Source organism: Sinohyriopsis cumingii, chromosome 7, assembly GCF_028554795.1.
Source record: "Sinohyriopsis cumingii isolate HCF-2022 chromosome 7, ASM2855479v2, whole genome shotgun sequence".
NCBI classification, from domain to species: Eukaryota; Metazoa; Mollusca; class Bivalvia; order Unionida; family Unionidae; genus Sinohyriopsis; species Sinohyriopsis cumingii.
Window position 1 is genome coordinate 132374064 of NC_142967.1, and position 16847 is coordinate 132390910.

The 16847-nt window shown below is 35.5% G+C and overlaps 1 protein-coding gene across 1 annotated transcript in view; it reads left to right on the top strand.

Annotated features, from left to right (window-relative positions):
* Positions 1–5120: 5120 nt before the first annotated feature.
* Positions 5121–16847, top strand: part of LOC149796148 (general transcription factor 3C polypeptide 1-like) — a 492926-nt gene continuing 481199 nt past the window's right edge. Inside the window, exons 1-2 of the mRNA XM_089966075.1 lie at positions 5121–5167; positions 11825–11905. Of these exons, the coding sequence (XP_089822201.1) occupies positions 11848–11905 (58 nt within the window). The 5' untranslated portion in view covers positions 5121–5167; positions 11825–11847. The remainder of the gene's footprint in view (positions 5168–11824; positions 11906–16847) is intronic.

The window sequence follows — 16847 nt, forward strand, 5'->3', positions numbered from 1 at the left end:
GTATACGCTGGTCGCTAAAACAACGACTTTGATCGGTACGTTATCATCGACGCACGTGATACCACCCGTTGTTTGAATTGGCGTCGTTGTTGTTGTCGGTGTTGTTTGTATACTCATTATTATCGCGAAAAAAATAACTACATGTACCAGTAGAAAATTGCACAAGCACACAGAATTAACATATGCTGCGACATATACCTGAATAAATATATCATCGATACTGTTAGAGGGGTTAAACGACGGTGCAATATCAGACAATGAGTTTGATGAAATTAGGGATATTTATTTTCGGTATCACAAGAACGCCAACTCGGCATCACTACATTTAGAATCCGCCGTATAGATAATAATGACCGAAGAAATAACCACACGACTGGAACAGATCATTGCTAACACAACACCTCGGACTACCACAACGATATCAGCAACATCAACACAGCCACAGCCATAATTTGATATTTGTTTTCCAACTCCGATAAAAGCCCCGGAGATCGCACTGACACAATGACGACTTTATTATAGTTGGCCAAATACTAGAGAAATATCATTTGGTAGATTAGACGCTAACAACACACTAGTATTCTCGCATAAAACCGCAACTCATGCAATTGGTGGGAAAACCCCAATCTGAGAGTTCGTTACCATCTCAACAGGATCATTTTAAATCGAACAAATCAACGATGAACTTCAACATAGAATCAATTCAAAAAGAGGAAAAGAATTGAAGACCGCTATCAAGGTACACGAGCCAACGCTGAGTGCCCCCATTGACATGAAAGGATTCTTCGGCATCCAATTACACCGTTGACATATATAAGTCGTCGATGAGAACTGTGCTAGGATGGCCGCACCGATTTATACTGGACCACCACAACCAACACGATCTGATTATTCACCGGAATCTTTTGATTATATGAGAGAAACAGAGTACAATAGACTCTTTCCTGGATGGTCAAGTAGGGATAAAAGAATATTAATTCCTCAAATATAAAAAAATCATCAAAATGATTACGCTGGAAAATGAAAATACACAGCGTAGTCTACGAAAAGCTAACTGAGCAGTATATGATTGAATATCCGAATAATGATGTTATAAAAGGTCATTAACACAATAAAACATCTGATTATGGTGAGTAACGAGGGTTTAACAGGTAAGGTTGTCAGGGCAGCCCGTAGTGATCCCGATTATAAAAAAGTTATTTCTTGATTATTTTAAAATCACCGAAGACCTATTGCGTACGTTTAAAATACGATCCAACAGGAGGTGGTAGTCATCTATCGCAGGGAATTGTCTACATCGCGTCGACGATTTTTGTAAATCTAGTGTGTGATGCAGTCGACGGTAGGTGTACCGCGTCTAGGAAAGCATGTGGGCAGGCCCATCATGGATATGTTCTTTACAGTTTTTCTCCGGATATCTCGCCGGGTCATTTGATTGTGTCGGTACCCGTTAATCCTGTTTATTTACGATGCCATAATCCATAAATGTTTTCATCATACTGACCAAAACGGCAATGTATTGGATGCACGTGCTGAAGAATTAACCGCATGTTTGTATGTGCGTGACAGACCCTGAGGTCTCTCTCGGTCAGTGACAACATTTTTTGTCGTTAATTTTTTGTTGTTATTCGGGTTATTCGTCTCATTCTATGGGAATCTTAATATATTCCAACACAATTCGTTTTTGTTAACTCACACTAGCACTTACAGCCGCTCGAGTTTCATTTTGTCAAAACAAATCTGATGATATTTTCTCAACGGCGCCAATGGAACAAATTTAGCTATATCATGTTGTTCGTGTAAATCCGCCAATGACAATTCCATTTCGCGTTGGAGTAATTTGATAAATCTGTACTCTGCTGCTAGTGTGTATCTGCCCTCCTTACGTCGCTGCTGTATCATCTCAAAATCATCGTTGATTTTTTTTCAACATCGAGTCGAACCGCAAGACGATCCTGCTGAAATTGTTCGATCGTAGAGATAATTTCGTTAATATTTTCCTGGTTTATTATACAAAAAATGTGTTTCTTTAATAAAAGATTTTGATCTGGACCTATTCATAACGTGTTGCTGAATCTAATAAACTTATCTTGATGAATCCGTGAGTGGCTTTTTGAGCATGTCTTTAGAAATCTCTAAACCTACCTATGTCCATGTCGCCAGGACACCATGTCGCATGAATATTTCGAAGCGTATGTGTATCGACCCCGTTAAAATTAACCAAAAATTACAATTATCTCTGATCACTTTGGGAATCTGAGTTTACCGCTGAGGGACGTCAATGACATCTGTGTTTTTATGTCCGCCTCCTAAAAATGTTCCGGATGGATTTGCTTGTTTGTCAAGCATTACTTCATCTTTAACCACTAGATTGTTTATATCCCCACTGAGATCATCGATGGACAGCGCTTCATCAATGTCCGTGATAAATTCAGTAACATCGCCCTCGACCGTTGAAGATTCATTAAATTCCTAGAGAACACTATAGAACTGTTGGTCATCCACATATGGCGCTACTAAATAAAGTTTTGAGCCACCTCATTATCAGGTTGAGCAACAACTGAGTTTTATCCGACCCAGATGGACCAACTATAATAGATCGAATGAAATTTGGCAACACTGGATGATGCTTGACCGGTGCTTCCAAACGTTTTGCTGAAAATTCAATTAGGTTCCTATTGTACAGATATAATGTTACATATAATCATGAGTTTATATTGTGTTCGATGCAAAACGGTCACTGGTACAAACTTTCTGAGAGCGACCTCGTTGAAAAATAACACGTCTGCACTTACATGTAAATGTATAAAATGCGGAACAGAAAAATATAAGTTTGTGAGTATTCCTGTTGCAAAAATGGGTGAAGATATTCCTAAGGCACTCGGGAAAACGCATGGAACGCCATGGTCTATGTATCCAGGGGAGAAACATCTTCCAGGATATAATTATTGTGGTCCTGGAACTCGCCTCGATATTATACTTGACGAAAACAATCAACCGACACCTGGCGAATTTCCGGTAAATGAGATTGATCAAGCGTGCCATTTTCATGATGTCGCGTATAAAAATCCAGATCTACAACAACGACATATTGCAGATGTCAAACTGATTTACACGCTGCATTTGATAAAAAATATAAAAAATAGGAGAATCACCGGCTAATTGGTTGATAAGATCAGCAATGAAAGGTAAAATAGTGTTAGGAGCGGGTAATTAAACGCCAACAGTTACATCATGGAGTCGATTTATTATAGTCCAATAGGATACTGGAGAGGTACAGCAGCAGTTAAAAAAACTCGCCGATGCGGCAAGTGTCGCACGAGCTGTCGCCGCATACTGGATGTCACGACATGACATATTTCAAATTTATCTTCCACGTCCCTAAACAATTCATACTAATATATATGATATAAATATACGTAACAACAGAATTTACTCTTTTATGTGTAATAGTATGTGTGCAAGTAGTAGTGTGTCGGTAAATACTTCCTGTCATTGTGTGATAGCCCGTTTGTTTGTATGTAAATAAATTGTGTGTATAAACACTCGTACCCTTTTCGTTTGTTAGTAGTTGTTTGCCTTTGGATAATAATGAAAAAGCAGTTGCTTGATAGTATATGTAGTGTGTTTGGATTGTAATAAAAGAAACTGGTGCTGGATAATATATATTGTGTGCTAGATTTCAGTAACAAAAAGCGGGCTCTGGATAGTAGGGTGCTTATTTGGATTGTACTCTAAAAGCTGGTGTAGTATATGTGGACTATTAGTATTGTAACCCTAGTACGCAATACAGTTCAGTCTATGCATTTTTAGAGCATGGTGGAGTACTACGGGAACTCCGAAGATAAAATTTCACATGTTAAATCCCGCTACGCCCCATAGAGACCCTCAATGTATACCTGCGGATAATTTTAACATGTGATTTCCCGTAGTATCCAATAAAGTCCCACAATGTAAACTCACGTCATAAAGTTGTTGTTGTTGTGCCCCTAACTCCCACACGTGACTACTTGCGATACACGGTACACTTACATGTTGCATTGAAATCGAGAAGAATAAACAGCTACTTACGATATAAAAAAGCATTAAAATAACGCTGAAATCTGTTCAAATGATTTTCAAATGGAGCATGCTTACTTAATTGCTTTTTGAATAATTATTCTAACAAGATTTCCATAGCGAACGGACAAACAGACCATATCCCTTTTATTGCTATCATAAATATGCCCCTGGTATAACCGGTGGATCAGTTTTTATTGTTGTATATCAGATAAAATTCAATGATCGATACTCATTTTCATCTAATTAGTCAAATAATTTGTCTCCTGATGTAAAGTCAATCTGGGGCTACTTTCAATAGCCTTACGTCCACAACAGCAGAAATTGATCAGAACTTAATTTTGAGCAAAATCAATCATATAAATGTAAATAGACTAATTGGTCGTTTCAATGAAAGTGACAAATGGTCGAACAATATGGATTAGTCGATACAGCGCTAAGAACAATTCACATTAACCATGAGCATCAGTATATATGTTCTTTCAAAGTCTGTGCTCTTTTGTTCCTAGTTTTAAGAAAAATAGAATAACGTAATCCACGCTAATCATTAAATGCGTATACCTCAGCAGATGCTGAACTAAGTTCACAGTCGATGGTTCCTCTTCTGTTGGAAGTGTAGACGAGATCTAAAGAACTGTCATGAGCAAAGCAAATTTATTTCATTCATTCATTCTGAATTTCTTTCTTTCTTTCTGTGCTTTTCAAGTCTAATAAAGGGTGAGCATGCAAATCTAACATATATAGAAATAAGGATATTTTTCTTAGAGTTTCTGGAACAAATTATTTTGCTTAATTTTTTGCTTCATTTTTTATCTTCACTGTATTTTAAAAACTTTGCTGTGGTGATAACTTCGATATTAAAGAGGCGAATAAAGATCGTGTTTGTAATTTTGTCCATGCACAGAACGGTATCGGAAAATAAATTAATGCCACCCACGATTCGGTTATTCTCTAGAACGTTCCTTACCAAATTTGGCAACAGTAGTATGATTCCCTGTTTTGTATGCTATATGTGTTGTGCATCGCTACAATGCAACGCAGGAATCATTCAATATAGGGAACCAGACTATTTCAACAATGGCGCGCTCCATGAAGAAACTATAGCCTGGTACAACACAAATATGGTTATTTTGTTATTAGCCAGTAAAGATCAGTTGTTGACTTTTTTGGTTTTAATTTCAGCCAGTTTACAATTTGAAATACCTTATTCCTTGCTTGAGTGTCTGATTCTCTTGGCAATGTCTTGAAGTGTAACGAAAAATAATTGAAATTGCTCGATTTGGAAGCTTACTTATAAGCTAGTACTCCTGGCATGGATTGTGTCGTTAATTGTAACGCTTATAGTATAATATTGCGTGAAACTATTAAAATCGTCATAGAAAATGTTAAAATATATCTGCCCAATTTATTCATAAATGATAAACATTTGTAAACTCCAAATTTGTTGGCAGCTACTATTTTTTCCAAGCGTTTTAAAACATTGTATGCATCCGGAAATACGTCCATTATTCCTGCCTCTGAAATAAATGCCACGTGAGGTAAGATAAATCGATCGCTTATGATGCCCCTGTATTTTTAATATTTGTATTTGTAATATATTTCATTTTTGCAAACGACTATAAACTGCAATGAAACACCCGTTGATAACGATTACAAAAAATATTAAAGAAAACAAACACAATGCATTTGTTAATAATTTAAAAAAATTCAAGCTTTCGATTAAATTACCATATTTAAAGATGTGAAGTTTTTAAAGATTTTTTTCTTATTATTTTGTAACAAAGATATGTGTCCCCTCATGTTAAAAAATTAAATAAATGAATCTCATTCTGTATAGTTTTCCATTTGATTAATTTCTTTTCATAATATAATATAAGAAGTTTATGTTATAGTAACCAAGTTTTTGCATTGACTTTGAAAATTGTGAAAAGTTGCCAGTAAAAAGGCTGAATATATGCTGGCATCCAGGTTGATTGCACTGTTAAATTGGTGATGATGTGAATATAACGCATGAAATTAATCAAAAGCTTCCTGAGAGGATGATGAAGACTATGCTTATAGATCATCAGTATGCTGTATTAGTAATAACTGCTGTGTGATTTAGGCAGGGCACTTCATTACCATTTTAAAAGAGTGCAAGAAAGTATATTAAAAATGTGGGCAAAATTTGTTCTAATTTTTCAGGAAACAGACTTGTAATGAAAAGGACACAAATGGCAAAATCTAGGTGAAAGTTTCATTTGACTAGTGATATTTGATTATCAGTACCCAGGGATCGCCCTGGGCTTTGCCAGTGTCACAAATTGTGATTTTTTTCTTCTTATTGGCAACAAAATATACCATCTGGCGATCTTTTTGGTGACAACATTTTTTGCTGTTAAAAATTGTATGTATACAGTCATGGGTTTGCCGTTGAGAAATTCAAAAGCACCATGACAGGAAGTTGCAGACTTGGATATAAACTGCTCTGGAATCTATTGTTACGTAAACAATTAATTTGTTCATATTGATAAGCCACCCTAACACAGTATTGTTATATCATAATCTGTTTATGCTGATGTCTGGCCTTAGTACTAAGTGCTGTATTATTACCCAGACAGTCATGCTACCTGACAAGCTACATTCGACCATCGCTGAAGGCGGGAACACGAATGACTACAATCCATCAGATGATGGCAGTTTTTTTCCTTTTTGAAAAATGTACCAGAAACAATAGTTTTGCTGAAACTTCACAGACAACTGATTACATTTGAATCGTTGATCGTTCTGTATATATACTAAGCAAGTGGAAAAAAATCTGTCTCCATCAATATTTTACAATTATTTGATGTTATTGCAGCAATAACAAACAGGTATCTATCTGGTCCTTCAAAGACCGCCTTTAGCGGCACCTTCAATAACATTTGAACCTTCTGTCAAAGCAAGCTAAGGACCTTTGATCAAAGAAAGTCTGCAACAAACTTAAATAAAAGCATTGTTTCATTTTTCAGAGTGATAGAAACATTTATTGTGCCATGAAAGTTTCCTGTTTGCAACAAAAAAGTTCTTGATTTAAAACCCAAATTAAAGTTACAGTATTTTGAACAATATAAATCTGGCTGTCGAGTTAAATGAAGGTGGGACATCTCACAAGAATGTTAAAACTTTTTAAATTGTTCTCATGTTTTCATTTCCCTGTGAATAGCCTCATCCATCGGTAGTCTTGGCATCATGGTAGTTGTCTCTGGCTGACCAAAAGCTAGGCCAGTTTAAGTTAAGTACATGTACATGTAGCATATAAACAAGAATACAGCCACATGCTACTTGGATAATAAATATCAGAGTAAATTGTTTTTCATGAAATGTTTTTGTTGACATTGGGATAAAGATCAGACGAGGACTACTGTTTTTTTTATGTATATATTTTAATTGTGTTTTCTAATGGGATTTGACAGATACATGAATTTTCAAACATTCAAATTCATTGGTTTTTCATATGCATGTATATTATTTAACACATTGTGGAGTGTACTACGCAAATATAAGTTGTCAATATACAAGCATATTTCAGACTAGTTAAGGTAGTTGTCTTCATTTAATAAAAATTTCCATTTTTATTTTATCTCTGCTTAAATCCTAGTCACTGACGACAGGTCATCTCTTAAAATTTCACCTATATGCAAAATTTCACATTTATTTTCAGCACCCCGCCCCCCCCCAAAAATAAACATTCGTTTATGTCAACAATATTACCTTGGGCCCAAGGATGATGAGATAAATGGATAGTACTGTATTATGAAAATGGCGACACTTTTTAAAAATTGATGACAAAATATTGAGGTTGCCGATTTTTTGGGTGACAACTTTTTTAAACCCAGGGCCATCCCTGAGTACTTAGAATTTGCGTGAATTCTTTGAGGCAACAGTTCAGATCTGCAGTCTCAAGCTGTTTTGGTACTGTATTGTACCAAGATCAAGAGAACCCACGGTATATTCCACCTTTATTCCTTAGGACCAACTTGTAAGGCATCCAATACTATTTTCTAATTGACATATTTAGTTTGAATTAATTTTTTTGCACATATGCTGTTTGATATATTTTTTCATTATTTGTTTATTTTGTCTGATGACAGTAATTTATGTTCTGTGTAAAGCTGTGTGTTTGCTAATGTAAGTTTCTTTGGTGTGAATGAAGAAGCTTTCTTACTTGCAAAGAAAACTACAGTGCGTTCTAAATGATTATTCTTGGGATTGACTTCTCAGCCATGTTTTGACAATACCCCTTTTTTGGCTATATTGTTCCATTGAAGTATGTCTGAGTTGGAATTCAGAATCTGTATAAAATTCACTCATTCTTCTGATTGATCAAAATTTGTACTAATGTGTGGCAAACTAGATAATGATCATTGTTTGTGCAGCAAACAAATGTGTCACAGTAATTTTAACAAAGTATATATGGTAGAACCACCCTTGGAGCTCACTGTAAGTACTTGCATCTCATCAAGGACCTTGAGATGCCATATTTTCCAAGACAGTGAATTTTGTGGACCCTCATATTCCTGATGCTGTGAATCATAGTCAGATTTTTTAAAGTAAACATTTATTAATTTGCGTTGAAATGTAATCAGTAATGATTTTAACATATTTGTAATAATAATTTTGATAATAATAATAATAATTGCAAATATTAAGTTTGTATGTAGAGTCATCAATAAAACTTAAAAATATTAAAGACATAGACATTTGTATGTAACATACTTTCTATGATAATATTAACTGACAAAAAGAATCTTTTTTTTCTATTGATTCCAGCCTGTGGAAGGATGAAAATATATATTTTTTTCTCATCTCTGTATCGTGTAGAAAAGGGTATGAAACCCTTATTCATAAAGTCATTAACTAAATATGTACCAGTTTAAGCTTTTACTGATCATCACTATGCATTGATTCTTGATATCCAAGAAAAGCCAACTTGAATTCTACTGATCTATCTTGAAATTGTGGATTATGTTTTGTACATGTTAGAATCATTAATTTTTATTTATTGATAGTTGTGTGCATTTGTCAGTTTGTGGACTTGTACTCTAACATTTTATCATTGGTATTTGTTTTTAGTAGCATTATTTGCATATACTTGTACATTTGACAGAACCAGAATATCAAATCAGATGATTTCAGAAGTTTGATTAGTAGATTGGTTTCTGAATCACTTGGATTTATATGAAAATTAACTTCATGCATTTTAAGGAGAGGCTGAAAAGAAAATGTGCATTTTTTTTCATAATATATATTCTTTTCATATTATAATGATATAGGAAGTTTTGAATATGAACCTTCTTCTGATGTAAAATCAATTAATATGAGTCAGGGTATTGTCAGTTAAGTTAAAAAGGAAGAGTTGAATATTGCACAGTTTACTGCAAATATTTTTGTAATATAAAATCCAAAAGCATTTTTAGTTTCCTTCACAAAGTCACTGTCAGGTGATAACTGATATCATTCATACATATCGGGCATTCGGTAGTTTTTTTTTTGAGCAGATTTTGGCTTAAGTATATTTTTAAAAATCTGCATTGGCATCTCTCAGTGATAGAACTTTTAATCCAGTCTCAGATAAGGCCTCCAAAGTTAGTGTGATTGTTACAGAAGAATAATAGCTACTTTATGATGGCTACCTGGCGATATCGTTTCTTCCCCATATATTATCTAACAAGATTCTACAGTGTGTGGATAGAATGCATACAAGTACAGTTTGTAGTTTTCCAAAAGCAGTTGATTTCATTTGTAATGAAATGGTAGGTATTGTAGATGGCCTTTTGGACAGTATTTTGTTCTCCTGCCAGTTTTGTTCACCTTTGGGTTCCTGGGTGGCTGAGTGGTCTGTGGCACTTACATGTAGTATTTCAGATCGCTCACAATCTCACCTCCATCTGTGTGAGTTTGAGTCTCAGTTCAGAAAGCTTATCATTAGCTTCCAGTGGTCGGAGATAAGAAGTTAGTTTTAAGACTGGTCTGTCTGGTGTCAGGATAATGTGACAGGGTGGGACATCATCCTGCATATCTGTGGCATGATGCCCTAGTGATAGACATCACTATAAAGTGCCACACTGCAGACATTGTAGCAATATGACTGAACAATTATTATTGAAGTTTTTAAAAGAGAAACTTCTTTCCAATGAAGATACATGAATTAATCTCGACTATGTTTCTAATTTTAAATACAAGATGTCAAAGACTTGTGAGGTTTCAAGAACTAATCTGCACTCTAATATGCCTTAAATGAAAATATGGTAAATAGAAAGGAACTGAGTTTTCAGTTTTGATTGAGTTCTGGCTGTCTTGCCTATAACACAGGCTAAGTACTATGTTCCTTACACAGTTGAAAAGAAAGCGAGTGGTTTAAATTATATCATTAATACTCTAGGGAGGCAAAAACAAAAACAACTTTGCCATATTTGTATGTTAAAGGAAGTTAAAGATATCCTGGTTAATCATGCAATCAGTTTAGTTGTACCTGTCCCACACTGTGAGGATTTAAGCGATGGAATGCAATCAGACTAGTGATGTGGGAGTAACAACTCTTTGGAATTCAGAAATTATGAATTGCTGTCACCTGAAGAAACTTATGGATGGGACAAATCATTCTTTTTAAAATGAATATTTACAAACAAAAGATTCATGTGTGTCTATGAAGTCAGTCAAAATGTCCAGTTAAACTAAGTAAAAACTTTAACTACGATATATATATATATATATATATATATATATATATATATATGTGTGTGTGTGTGTGTCTCAGTTTTTAGAGGTTGATATGGTTATTGGGTATTTTGTAGATGTGAAAAGGTGACTTTTTTTTAAAAGCAACTGTGTGACATGAGAGAGAGAATTAAGAGATATCTGTATATGTGTGTGCAAGAGTACACAAATAGAGAAAGTAATTTGTTTTGGGTGGCAGCGGGCTTACATTGAATGAAAAATTAGGTGAACATCTGCTTCTTCTGAAAATCACATACAGTTACATGAATAAATGCAGTTGTTCAATATAGAAATACAGTCCTCTTCGCAAAAAAAACATTTTAGGTATTATGACTTGATGGTCTTAAAATGTAATAGAAAAGAGTTTGAAGTAACAAGCTTTGCTCTTGTAGGTACACCTGGAAACAAGTTCATATTCAATTAACAGCTGGTTTAGTTCATTCTGTTCTGGTTGCTGTAGATGTGAAAGTGTCTGGTCAAAAATATATATAATTTCTAGCTGTGATATATATATATATATATATATATATATATATATATATATATATATATATATATTATAATATAGATGTGTGTGTGTGATAGGAAAGAGAAAATGACACAAACATTAACAATGTAGCAGCTGTGTACCTCCAACCTTTCTTCCAGTTAACAGTTGAAACAATTGCTGCATTTGCATTCGCATGGTGAGATAAGTCAACAATCCAGATGAGTGATACCAACCCACTTTAATTTTTTTTGTTTGTTAACAAAGCCATTGTCTTTTCATTCTGAGAAGAATCTCAAACAAAATATGTCTTTGAAAATAAAATTTTTTGAAATAACTTGTCTGAATTTGGGATTCTGTATTCATGATTTTAAAACTGATTTTGGGAATGGGGTTGGTATTTGTACTCAGAAATGCCCTGGGTTGTTGGGGTAGGACTTGTAGAATGTCTATGTTAGTTAATGGTGAATATGATAATTTCCTTGCTTTATGTAGTCATGGGGAGAGGACAACATAACATAAACTTTTATTATTATTTAGGGCTACAGGGCAAGCTAGAAAAGATGGAAACAGATGCAAGGACAACATTGTTACGAGAGGTTGCACTGGAAGGTTTGGATGGTGGGTATTTGTTTCACTGTATGATTTTTATCCCTTTGCACCTTTCTCATTTCCTAAACAAAGGGTTTGAAACCCATAGGGTGATCCTTGTCTGTCCAGCCATCTGTCTGTAGACAAAATGGTTCCTGCAACATAATTTTAGTTGCTTTGGTCTTTTCTTTTACCCTTATGTTCCTTATCTATGATTTTGGCAGAGGTACTGCCTTATTGATTCTACAACCAGAGGTTATAGGTCAATATTGCATGCGTTCAAAATGTTATTATGGGTTCTGCACAAGTCCACCATCCTTTCATGCACCCATTTTTATCAGCTCCATTATTGCATTGTATTTGAGGATGGGAAGGTCTAGTTCTGTGATTGATTGATGATCAAGAGCATTGGATGTGAAATTGAAAAGTTGTTATTTAATGTTACATTCGTAGTAGCCATACGTCTGATGGGTATCTTTTCTGATTTTTTTTTAAAACAAAAGTTACATCATTTTACAATAAAAATGTAATTCCAATTCTACAACATTTGAAGAGTCGGACAGTTTAATAGATGACTGAAGTGCATTTGTCAGGATCTGTTTGTACTTGGAAGTTTGCTGCCTGATTAGCAGGGGTGAAACGATGCATCAATACGTATGCTGAACCGATACACATATCAGTACAAGAGAAGGAGAATCGATACAAAATGATACCTACTGCATGCATGTTTTTTTTTGTCTTCAGCAGTCATGAATAATTATTATTAGTTGCCTTGTTATTCTGTAAAATTATAATCCATCTGAAACAGCATTTGCAGTCACAGGCATTTATGTTTATTATTAAAAACAAAAAAGACTTTGAGAATACCCATTTGCCCTCTACACAAAGTAACATGCTTCGTAATCTGGCCCCCCCCCCCATTCCATGCTAATTATCTGTACTCCTAAGTGTGTTCAGCATACATTCCAAATGCGTTCCACATGTATAATGAAGTACTTTACTCATCATTTAATAACCACTTTCACGCAAAGTTTCTGCTTTGAATAGTATATTGACTTCTTTGGTTGATTTGAATGCTATGCAGCCTATTTGTTTGCATGGTGGAATTTGTTAGATTGAATTTTGATTTGTGGTTATTGCTTGTTCCAGTCCAGGTTACAAAATAACTACCAATAAGAAATCAGTGTAGCTTATTCTCTGTGTGACAAACAGGGTGAGCAACAGAGTCTTCGCAGGAAAGTCATTATATGTCAAGTACTTCCGTGGAGATGCTGTCATGGTGTTCCATTGTGTGAATCATACAAAATTTGTATGAATTTGCATGCTTGGAGAACAAAGAAATGTAACAACTTTTGCAAATTCGTTGAAAGTCCAGCATATGAAAATGTGCTTGGTGAAGTATACAGTTTCTTGTTACGACATGTTTAGCATCTGTTCTGCATCTGGGTTCTTCAAGCACTACATGAATTTGATTAGCACAATGTGCCCTGGAATAAGCATTATGGCATGGTTTGAAACCGTTCATGAAGAAAGTTTTACAAATGCATGTTTAAAAACTGTCTGCCTAGCAACCCCAAAATGTCAGCTTCCTGGCATGGTTCATTACGATTTCATTCAGCAGATACTTGCTGATGATGGTGATAATGACAATAATTTTTAAAGTTATGAAGTATGTCAGATTATTGGAGCTGGGAAAGTGTTAATGGAGATACCTGTGAGTGATTTTGAGCCTGAAATGGTGTTAACTATGAGTCAGATGTAAATGTTGGATGGACAAAAAAAATAGACGGTATGACCCTTTTGATTTTATTTCTAAATTAAATGTACAAAGGGCAGAATAATTAAATTACTGACAATTTAAAAGTATGATGCAATTTTCATTGGTTTTTTTTTATTATTAATCATTTTTGCCCTGTGGATCATATGCTACAAAACCATATACATGTATCCATATCAGGGTTAAGATAAATTGAATAAAATAAGTTTATTATGTGTTTGCACAAGCATTGATGGATTAAATACCCATATACAGCATTATGGAAATTTGGCATAGTAAACTATTGATTTATTGAAGGTTGTTTATGCTAGTGAAAAATCCTATTTTGGAACAGATGTGTCCAAAAGATATTATATGTGAGCTCCGGAAAATTGTACATAACAGTAACAATGATCAGTTTCCCAACATATTCAGGCTGACAAAGCTTGCTACATATATGCTCCTTCAGAGAAAAGCACAGAACTATATTGATACAAAGAAAAGGAGCAAAGTACATGTATGCTCAAAATAATTAACAGATTAATGCTTATACAACTAGAGGTGACATCTGTCAGAGAAGTTGATTTCAGTAGAGCCCTAAGAAACTGGAGCAGGAAGAGAGACAATCCTGTCATCATCTCTCCTTAAATTGTACATAGGGGAACAAACATGGAATTTCTCTTTTTTTATGCAGAAATATTTAACCAGTGAATGAAGTTGCTGAAATAATTATAATTAGCATAGAATGATCTAATGGGGCAGATTTCAAACTGCTCAAGTTTATCATCTTGTTTAAGTTTTAACAAATTGTAGAATAAGACTGGGTGTAGTTAGTAGTTTTCCTTCACTAACAAACACAAGTGCCTGTGGTTGAGTGGTCTAAAGCGCTCACTCTTCTGGATCACTGCCATCTCACCTCTGCGTGGGTTTTAGTCTCAGGATTGGCTCACGTGGGTACATGAGAAAGCTTGCCAGTAGCTTCTTGTGGGTCAGTGGTTCTACCCGGGGTTTTCTAGGCTTCTTCCTCCACCATTTATACTGGCCGCCATGTATAGCCTGTCTTGTGCTGATAAATGGCATTAAACCCTACAACAAAAACAACAACAACAACCTGTGGCTGCAGCAGTCTTTTGTATCTGCAGGAAGTAAAATGTGATAGATTTTCTTGGTATTCAACCTTTTTCCCATGCATGAATTTGTTCTAAATGAGATTTTCTTTGCGTGAGGAAATTGCATTATTTCTTCTGTTTTGAAGATAACATCGTAATGTCTTTCACATGTAACTGAGACACGAAATTGGTAATAAAATGTTTTCAAATCATTTATGTTGTAGAAAACAAAGGGAGTTAAATGTAACCACCATTAAATGGCCTAAAACGTTGAATAAAATTCACTGCAGCGAACAGGTTGTCTGTTTGAAAGTATTGTTGTTATCTTCTCATCAATGAGAATAACATATAAATATATGATAACTATAAGTCTGTCTATAATCTGCATACTGGAAATAGGGCCATAATTTGAATATACATGAAAGGGCACCACCTACCTTCTAAAGATAGAAAGACCATCAAGTTCATATGTGTATTGATATGTATTGTATCATCGGCTGCGTATCATGAATTGTATTGATATGTATTGTATCATCGGCTGCGTATCATGAATTGTATTGATATGTATTGTAACATCGGCTGCATATCAGGAATCATATTGATATGCGGCACAGTTGTCTCATTTCACCGCTATTAATTAATGAACATGTGATATCATGAGCAATTTCAGGGAATTTTCTAAAATTAAGCTGCATGAAATACATGTATTATGATGGAAATCTTCCTTTCTTTATAGCAAGTTACGTGTACTGTTGAATTTCCATTTTTGTGTTTACTAATTTAACATCATCTCTATCAGAGAGGCATAATATATCTGTTGACAGGTGTCTTTCATTCTCAGAGGATTGCTTATTATTATCATGTGCAATGCATGCTCAGCCATTTAACAACATCAACATCAGCAAGGTGCAGAGCCTGTAGTCCACCGGAAACTTTGTCAGTGGACAGTTGTTCACAATGTGTGACATGGTCTGAAGAGCTCTACAGCAACAGGAAGAGTGAGTGGCCTGGCCCCCATTGGACTATGTTGACTGCACAGTGACCCTGTCCTGTCCGAAGGCATTTCAGTGTGGTCCACAGATGATATAGAATGTTGAAGTCAGGAGGGCAGACAGGTGGCTCAGCTATGAGGGAGTGGTCTACAACTTCTGTCGAAGACCACTCGACACTCTTTGCCAAAATAGCTGTCATATCCTCTGGAAATGAATCTAACCAAATTGGGCATCTCGAAGTCAAGCGGACTGCTGGATGTGAGGTGATATCCATGTACAGTGGAAGTTTCTCACTGGCATAGACCTTAGCCAACACTTTTGGGTCTCGAGAGCAATGTCATCTGCATGCATGAATTTGCGCACTGTTACAGGTAAGTCCTTGATATCGACATTGAACAGAAGTCCATTAGTCTGATGCCTCCATGAGCTGCAACTCTCTCTCTCTCATTTGTGTTCTAAAGTGCCTGTCATGAAGGAACAGTTTCATAGTCTCAAATATCCTGCATGCCAGACTGTGTCATATGCTGCTGTTAGATCCAGAAAAACAACTTCAGTTTTAAGGTTCCTCTGATCCCCATTTTCATCAAGCGTAGTCAGGGCAAGGACTTGATTGCAAGTACTATGGCCATGCCTGAAGAATTCCAGCTCAACAGTATTTGATATTCTCCAAGTCAGGAACAGTTCTTTGGAGAATCAGGCACTCCAGTACCTTAAAACACTGAAAGAAAGGAGATTGGTCGATAAATTGTCGCATTGTGGGGATCTCTGCCAGGCTTTGGGATCGAAATAATCATTGCCTGGTGCCACAAAATCAGTATGCACTTTTCCCTAACAATCCAGGTGTAAAAAGCTGCAAGTCATTCCTTTGCCTTTGGGCCAAGATATGTCAAGAACTCAGGCATGATGTCATATCCTGCTGCTTTGCCTGATTTGATGCTGCATAGCACTGTTTTAGGTTCCGTTGTTTTAAATGCCTCTGGAGTATTTTGATCTAGTTCATCTGTCTTCCAACAGCAGTATTGTTACCACTCATATTGTGCTTGATGTTGGTGCTGTTTCTCCAGGGTTGCTTTTGCCACTTGTAATAAAAGTGAACTTGAACTGGTGGTTGTTGA